Source organism: Apis dorsata, unplaced genomic scaffold, assembly GCF_000469605.1.
Source record: "Apis dorsata unplaced genomic scaffold, Apis dorsata 1.3 scaffold_117, whole genome shotgun sequence".
NCBI classification, from domain to species: Eukaryota; Metazoa; Arthropoda; class Insecta; order Hymenoptera; family Apidae; genus Apis; species Apis dorsata.
In genome coordinates this window covers 397,498-406,831 of record NW_006263411.1, presented here as the reverse complement: position 1 = coordinate 406,831, position 9,334 = coordinate 397,498, and the positions used below count along the sequence as shown (strand labels likewise).

At 23.8% G+C, this 9,334-nt stretch overlaps 2 protein-coding genes across 2 annotated transcripts in view; one reads left to right on the top strand and one right to left on the bottom strand.

Moving 5' to 3' along the window:
- The window catches only part of LOC102674563 (anillin-like), a 9,188-nt gene extending 3,358 nt beyond the window's left edge, over positions 1-5,830 (top strand). Inside the window, 17 exon segments of the mRNA XM_031508982.1 lie at positions 409-509; positions 855-1,027; positions 1,171-1,383; positions 1,528-2,056; positions 2,149-2,438; positions 2,527-2,626; positions 2,701-2,927; positions 3,019-3,126; positions 3,507-3,706; positions 3,806-3,938; positions 4,029-4,278; positions 4,350-4,514; positions 4,594-4,850; positions 4,929-5,099; positions 5,188-5,410; positions 5,480-5,624; positions 5,687-5,830. Of these exon segments, the coding sequence (XP_031364842.1) occupies positions 409-509; positions 855-1,027; positions 1,171-1,383; positions 1,528-2,056; positions 2,149-2,438; positions 2,527-2,626; positions 2,701-2,927; positions 3,019-3,126; positions 3,507-3,706; positions 3,806-3,938; positions 4,029-4,278; positions 4,350-4,514; positions 4,594-4,850; positions 4,929-5,099; positions 5,188-5,410; positions 5,480-5,624; positions 5,687-5,795 (3,394 nt within the window). The 3' untranslated portion in view covers positions 5,796-5,830.
- Positions 5,831-7,370: 1,540 nt separating this feature from the next.
- On the bottom strand, positions 7,371-9,166 carry LOC102674431 (flexible cuticle protein 12-like). The gene is made up of 3 exons (XM_006612609.2): positions 8,973-9,166; positions 7,870-8,117; positions 7,371-7,719 (listed from the first exon to the last, which is right to left on the bottom strand). Exons 1-3 carry the CDS (start codon positions 9,066-9,068, stop codon positions 7,659-7,661), a joined length of 405 nt encoding a protein of 134 aa, XP_006612672.1. The 5' UTR covers positions 9,069-9,166; the 3' UTR covers positions 7,371-7,658.
- Positions 9,167-9,334: the final 168 nt, after the last annotated feature.

Genomic DNA, 9,334 nt, shown 5'->3' with positions numbered 1-9,334 from the left:
TATTTGTTAATATTTTTAATTAATTAATTTTAAAATTTTAAAATAAAAATAAATTGATTTAACTAAACAGCGAATGTTGGAGCGAGCAAAGTCAAGAAGAGAAAAATTAGATATTAAATTATCAAATGCTGGACATGATATAAAAAAAAGGCGTAGTCCTTTGAAAGATGCAAATGCTATTTTAGCTCAAGCTACAAGTAACAATATTTAAAATTAATAATTTTTTATCTATATAATAAATTACATTTATTTATGTATATAAAATAAAATATTATAAAATACATTTTTAAATATTAAAATTATTATTTTTTTATTAGTTGCTAAGAGTAAATCTCCAATTAAATCGCCTATGAAAATATCAATAGATGTTACATCTTCAAAATCTCCACGAAAATCTACATCTAAATGTTCTACTGATGAAAATAATGAGCATATAAATAAAGAAAATGGAGAAATCGGACTTTATAATGTAAAAACAAAATTACAAAGGCTTGGTAAGCTGTATTCTGGTAAGTTTCATTTTATAGTACAGCTTGATTTAAATTAATTTGTTTTATTGTATTAAATTAATTTGTTACTTTGTATTAATATCTTATTCTATATTATTTCTGTATAATTGATAAACATAAAAACTTTGTTATAATTATAATTAAAATTGTAATTATTATATTATATATAAAATATATAAAATATATAAAATATAATTATATAACATAAAATATAATTGTTTTACTTTTATATTATTTCTTTGTTTATTATTATTTTATATTGTGATTTTTATAAGATCAAACATTAAAAATTATATTTTATAAGTTTAATTCATGAGAAATAATATAATATATTTTTTTCTTTAGATGATAGTAGCAGAGAATTGAGTTCTCCAATTCATAGAACAGAAGAAAAATTTAATGCAGAAGAAGAAGTTACTGAACAGAAACCATCTAAAAGAGGAGCTAGACTTGATAGATTAGCAGCTCTTGCTTCAACAATTAATAACTGGGAAGATGATCTTTCACATCCAATTTTGGTACATTCCAATATTAATAATAATGAATAGTTTATATATATTTAATATATAATTATTTATATATATTTAATATATAGTTTATATATATATATATTAATAAATAAATTTATTAAGTGATTATTGGTAATATAAATAATTTATAGACTAAATCATCAGATAATAAAATAGATAAAAGACAAGTAAAATTGAATATGCAAGTAAAATCTGTCTCAGAACCACAACAGATATTAGAACCACAACCAAGCACAAGTGGATATATTAAAGAAAATAATAACAGTAAAGATATTTATTTTAAAAAAGAAGAACTTTGTTCTACAAAACAATTAAAATGGGATAAAACTATATTAGAAACATTAGTAAGTATTTTATTTTAAATATAATTTTTTATATATATATAAAATTTTTCTAAATCAGTTTTTAATTTTTCAATATAATAATTATATTGAAAATGAAAATTTATTCTAAATAAGTAAATTGTCAAATTAAAATATTATTTACAGGAAGCACAAGGCTTTAGTCGTACAAAAAGCGATAATCGTCTTATATATGATTATAAAGCTTGTTCTCAAGGAAAAGATGTGGATTCTCCAAATTCATCACCTAAATATCTTTCACAAAGTCAAGAAATTATTACCACAGTTCGCGAAGAAAAACGTAATAAGAAAATGGAAGACTTTTCAAAACATACCAACATAAAAAGTCCTAATACTCCTGGAAAAACATCAAAAAATACAATATTGAATACAAATAATGTTTTATTAACACCTAGAATTGGTAGTTCTCCTAAAAATTCTACTCAATCTAGCCCAGGTTCTGTATTGAGCAAAGCTTCATTATTTGAATCTAAAAATACAGAAGCAAAAGTAAAAGATCCTATTCAAATGACACTTTCTGAAAGAATGGCACTTTTTGAAAAAAATAAAGGAGAAGCACCATTATTACCTAAGGCACCTCTTACTATGTCTATCCCACCAAAAAAATTACATGAGAAAGATAAAAGTAATTCATCAACATATGTAAACAATACAGGTATTTTTTATGTTATAAATATAAAAATATGGATTATTGTAACTAAAAAATAATAATTTGTTGTTATCTTATATATGATAATTTTATTATAGTAAAAGAACGAGTTAAAACTGATATTCCCAATAGTGCTGTTAATGTTAATATTCAAAGAGAAAAATTTGAACAAGGATTAAATATACAAGAATTAGAAAATAATATTTTACGTAATACTTATTTAGAGCGACAACGTGAATTGGATATGTTACGTTCCCGTTTTAATAGGAATAAAGAAATGGCACAAGCAGCTGCTGGTTCATATATTAGAACTAGTGAAAGTAGTGAAGGAAAATCAAATTCACCTAAAAATTCTCCAGTTTGTCCAGTAAAACCAACACCTGCACCTGTATGTAGATATTTTATTTTTATTTTATTAAATTTATTATAGAAAAAATTTTATATAGAAAAAAATAAAAAGATAATTAAATATGTAGGATCATGCTGTGCCACCTCCTCCACCACCTCCTCCACAGATTTCTAATGAAAAATCAATTCCAAATGAAAACAAAAATTTTGAATCAAATAAAAAACAAGGTAAATATACATATAATAATATATAATTTGATATTTTTTGTTTATATTTAATTTTAATTTTTTATATATAATAGTTGTAGGAAGTCAAATAAAAACACAACAGGTAAAAGTAGCATCTGAAATTAAACGCATTCGTGTTGCTCCACCTAAACCTGGACATCTTTATCCTAATCTTTCTGAAATTGAAAATACAACAGAAACAGATACAGAATATACTGTCAATAGTACAGAAGCAGAAACTGCTACTTTAGATGAAAAAACTGATACAGAAACTGGAACAGAGGCTGAATATTATATACATGTATGAATGACTGATAATAAAAGATAAATGATATAATATTAAAAAATTATATTTTATATGATTTTTATAGCTGTTTACATTGAATTTGCAGGATAATGGAATTGAAACTGAAAGTGAAGAAGAAAGTGAAGATGTGAATACTAGTCTTGGTAGAAGTATTTTACGTGCTGTAAATGAACAGTCTTTTCTAAGCAAAAAAGTATATATAATATATCTCAATTTAATAATTATATATAAGAATTTTAGATTTTTGATTTTTGCAACATTTAAAAAATAATTGATTATCAAAGATGAATTGTCAAAAATAGTCAATATAATAAAAATATAAAATATATAATATAAAATATAAAATATAAAAAATACGGGAAATATAATTTTGACGCAGCAGTATCAACTGCAATAAAATATCTTACTTTCTTTCTACAATTATGCCATTTATAATCTAATATATACTTTATTTAATATTATAATTATATTATATATTATATATTACTATATATTAATATATTTATATTATATTTCATAATAATATATATATTGTACATATAATGTGTATATATAATATTTTAATTATTATAGAGATCAATTGATCCAGATCCAGATAGTACAACTTCCGATATTTCAGTATTAGATGAAATGGACGAATATTTAGATGAATGTCTTGCACAACAAGAAATACATAGTGGAAATATTTATACAGAAGAAGGACCAACTCCTCCAAAATTAAATAAAGGTGGTAAGAGTCCATCAGCAACTTCAAATTTCAAATATAGAGAAGGGTAAGTTACAAAAACATAAAAATTAAATATCAATATAATTTTAATGCTTATAAATTTAATAATTGTAATAATTATAATAATTATTTTTTATTTTTTAAGATTATCATATCGTTCACCTATGAAAGAAATCTCTTCATCATCTCCTAAAAAAGATGAACCATATATTGTAGATGGTGAAAATTGTGTACCGTTAATGCATAGTGTCAGTTTTTATAGACGACAACAATCTCAAGTGAGTTAAGTAAAAATATGTATTAATTTCTAAAATTAAAATTAAATTTTTTAAATTTGAAATTTAAACTTAAAATTAAATTGATTTTAGACGCCAAAAACACCAGTACGTATAATATCAAGAACACAAGAATCTACTGATACTTATGCTGATGTACAATTTAATGCTAAAAATGAAATAGTTTTGGTAGAAGAAAAAATAAAACGATTGTTAGATGAAGTATGCAAACAACAAACGATTATTGGTCAAGCTAGTCAAGCACTAAATTTATGTACTTCTACTGTAGAATTTAATGGTTCCAGGGAACAAGTTGAAGGAGAAAGATTATTACTTGTTGCCAGTAATTTTATATATATTTTTATATTAAAAATATTCACGAGTTATATAATAATTAAAAACATTTTCTAATAGCTCATAGACGGCAAGCTGCACTAAATGAAGTTCAACGATTAAAGGTAGAAGGTACCTTAAAACCTGTTAGTCCAGGATCACCAGAAGTACAAGAAAGTGGTTCTCTAACAGTTTCTGCGATTACTTTACCTTTTAAAAAAGGTTATTTTCGTAATATGGGCACAAGTAAGTAAAATATTTATAGATAATATTAAAGATAATATTTAAATTTTTAAAATTTATTTTTTTTAATTTTAAATTCTAGATACATGTCTTCATTTTGTTTGTATAATGCGACATTTAGAAGAAATAGTTGCTACACCAGTAGTTATAGTAGAACCTGGTGATTCATGTCTTCGATTTCCATCAACATTAAAATTAAATGATTTATACAGTGATTTTAAAATTACTGTTGAAATATATTCGTTGCAAACACAACCTGAAATGTTACCACATGAAATCAAATATCATATTAATAATGGTAATGGAAGTAGTATTAATAGCAATAATTGTAATAAAAAGGTAAATTCATAATAATCATATAATAATTTATATCATATAATTACACATTTTTATTAAATATTTATAAATATTTTGCAGTTGGCGAATAAAACACCAAAAAAATTTTTAAAACAAGAAAGTCGATTGGTGATGCCTAGTGTGCAAAGTCCAGCTGGACCATCTGCTGTTAGATCTCCAGCTTTTCAATTATCTGGTTATGTTATTTTTAGTTTGAAAGAGATACATCGACAACAATTCACGCTTAATAAGGTAAATATGATATTATAAATATGCAAACAAAATGATATGAATATATTGATTGATAAAGATTAAAAAGATTATACATAAAAATTTATAGGTACCACCGCAATCCCCACTGGAAGGTCGATTACAAATGCATGTTTCATGTGAACTTTCAGTAGCAGTTGAACATAGAGGATTTCTTACAATGTTTGAAGATATATCTGGTTTTGGTGCTTGGCATCGTAGATGGTGTTTACTCAAAGGTTCTACTTTATCATATTGGAAATATCCTGATGATGAGCGAAAAAAGACTCCAATTGGAAGCTTAGATTTACAAGGTAATTATTTATAATTTTAATATGATATTTTGTTATGATTTAAAATATAACTTATTATTACATTTATAGGTGTTAATACAACAAATGTTGGATTAGTTTCTCGTGATATTTGTGCGCGTCCTAATACCTTTTTACTTGAAACAATTAGAATTGCAGAATCTGAAGATACTGATAGTTTGATTATGGTCAAAAATGGATCAACTACAACAATTAGGTAAGTATTCTATTGAAAATTTTATTTCATTATAAAATTAATTGATCTTGAATTACTTTTAGGCATCTTTTATCAGCTGATACAAAAGAAGATAGATTAGAATGGTGTTCTAAACTTAATAAAACGTTAAATTTGATACATGCTTGGGGTGGACCATCAACATTATCATAATAATTTCTATAAAAATTCTAATTTTTATTTCATAATAAAAAAAAAAAGAAATCTTAGCGTATTGAAGTACGCTTATTATTAATTTAATGCGTGTATGCATTTATATATAATGTATACTTATGTATACTAAATAATGCAATTAAATTTTAATTGAAAATAGTTTATCTATATTTAAAATTTATATATTATAAATATGATAAATCATGGAAAAAAATATTTTGCTAAAAATTAATAATATTAATTGTTTGTAATAGTTATTTTTTATTGTGAATATAACACAATTTCAATATATAACTATTAACGAATAATTATATTTTAGATTTTAATTGAATTAAAATGCTTCTAATAAAAATAAATATATATAAAAGAAGCATTTTTTTTGTAAGGAGAGAAAGAGAGAAAAAGATTCAATATTACGATATAATTGATAAGAGATTACGATATAAAATTGATAAGAGATTTTACATAATTTTAAGATGCAAAACAAAAAAAATATATATATAAGTTTGAATTATTACAATTTTAAAATGATTATTTGAATTATGTAAAATTTAAAATATTTATAAATTTAATGCATTCTAATGAATTAATGTAATTATAATATGAATATGATCAGAATTTTTGTAGGTTATTTGAATATTTTGAAAATTTTAATTATTTGCTTTATAATTAAAATATTAAATACTATTAATAATAGTATTAAAATGATGTAATTGTTATATTGTAAATAGCAAAATCACAGTATATTAAAATCGTTACTAACAAATATATAGCCAACAAATACATTTATACAAGTATTTTTTTGCTGTAAAAGTTAGTATTGCTTAAAAATCATAAATTTTATCTAACAAATTTTTATATTTTTTACTTTTCTATATAAAAATTTTATTTTATAGTGTCAACATTAAACATTTAAAATAAAAAAAAATCAATAAATTATTTTTCCAATATTTTTATTTATCAATTCTCAAAATTTATTTATGAAAAAAAAAATTGTTTTGAATAAAATTGTTTTTGTTACATATCCATATTTATGTAGGAAGATTATTATGCATATGCTAATTTGTATATATATTTATTTGCTGAATTCATATCTTGTTACATACATACAATAGAATTATAAAAAAAATTACTCATTTTTATGCAAATTCTAAAATGCGTAAATGAGTGCTTCGTCGTCGCTTCATTAAAAATGGATCGTGATTGAAATTTCTAGCGCTTCGTTTAATATATTTAGTAGTTTCTCAGAACTATATGTGAAATAATTTGTTTATTTACTGGCACACATTTCACAAGAAGTATAGTGTCATAATTATTTATATTATATATAAATAAATATTTATTAATATTTCTTCATTTATTATCTTTTTTTATCTTAAAGATTTTAAAGATTATTTTTTATTTATTTTAAATTAAACATTTTAATAAATATTTTTTTATTTTAATTATATATTTTTCATTTAATTTTTCTATAATATCTTCATTCTATTGAATCTTTTGTCAAAAAATGTATAAAATCTATTGATAATTTATTTTTTAAATTTAATCTTTAGTTTAAATATTTAGTACATTTGATTATCGATCGATTATTTTATTTTGTACATTCTTTTTATTTATTAACATTATTATTTTCACATTGCAAATTTAACGTTCATAGAAATAAACATGATTGTTTGAATATATAAAAATGAACAAAAGAAATTAATTGCACGAATAATATCATAGAAAATGATCATGCATATTAAGTGAAGTGAATAGCGTACCATACGATTTAAACATATACGATACACTTATATTAGCGTATATCGATAGTTAGAAAGTCCTATATAAAGTTAGCGCATAATTTCAGATCTTACATTTTTTTTATTTCGAAACAAGATTGATGGTGGGATGAAATCCATCCTTGTCAGCGGTGTAATCAACCCTTTAATCAAATAATCAATTTTTGACATGTCTTTAGTGATTTGGCTTATATGATAAGAAGAAAATATTTAATATTTTCTATATCTTCTTATTTAATATTTTTAATGAGTAAATTTAACCTCAATTAATATTTTAATTTTCAATATTTTACCTGTAAGTATGACCATCGGGTGCTGTAAAGGAGAAACTACCAATAACATCGAGGGATTCATCATCAGTACCCTCATTTTTTAATTCTGCAGTTTCTTCCCTTTTTTGACCATCGCTCTGTTCATAACTAAAGTGATATCCACCTACTCCAATGTTGTTTTGTTCTTCCTGCTTTATTATCGTGATTTCATTTGGATTAACTTGAGGGGCTGCAAAAGCTCCCACTATTACTGTCACGAAGATAAGGATCTGTATATAAAGAAAGATTAATTATTTTATAATGATTTGTTGAACTGTTTTTAATTTCTATTTTGGGGAAGTATTAAATTTTTGTTAGTATTATTATATTTCTATAACTTTATATTATTTATAAGTATAATTTTAAAATTTAAGTTCCATTTTTTTCAGGTCGAAAATAATTAATTATATTATTTTGATATAATTACACATTTAAAAATATATATTGTAAATATCTTGCAATTCAATTATTTTACATTTTTAAAATATAAATTTCAAAACTCAGCAAATTTATTCAATTCCAGGTTCATCATCATTATTGAAGACGTCTCAATTTTATTATATAACTAGAATTTTTTATTTCATATTGGAATTCAGATTTTTCGAATGAATTATTTGATATTCGAACGATTCAAAATATAGAGACAAATCCTTCAGAGTTTAATGTTCGAAGATGTTCTTACTATTTACAACGCAATTTATAAATTATTATAAATTATTATGGTCATATTACCTTAACGCACACATACAGTCAAAAAATATAAGATTATATGTCACAATATAAAAATTCATCAATTTTAACGACGAAACATATAATGATTTAATTCGAATCTCCATTTTTTATACAAGATTCGCAATGGACCGATATCGTCGCGCAGCGAAATTATGATTAATCATCAGTGCGTGAAACATCGTACACGCACAAATGTCACAGTCCTCTTCACTTTCACTGTTACGTAAAAAAAAATTTCGGAGTCTGCGGCTGAAATCATCGGTGATTCCTATCTGTGCGAGAAAATGTGGAACGTTCACGCGACGCCTAATGTTATGATTTCTTCTTTTTTTAGATTTGACTGTGAAACCCACCGTCTTCATGGCAAAAACTTCTTCGTGCGAATTGGACTTCTGTCCCTTCGTCCTTAAACGACGAGTGATACGTGACACCAAGGATCCACGGTGCATCTGCCTTTATATAGTCGGAAAATCGCGGGTGTTGCATCCCCACCTGGTATTAGACTTGTCGGAGATTCGCGGATCGGTCTCTCCCCTAACAGTGCTAGAACGCATCCGCGATGCAACGATGCAAGTATCTCTTCTTCGGAAGAACATTTGCATTCTTTGCCTGATGCTATTTGTCTTTAATACTGTCGATACATATTTATACCTTAAGAAAGTTGACAGTTTCAATAAAAGTTTCAAATAAAATTTAGGAGTTAAAATGCATATAG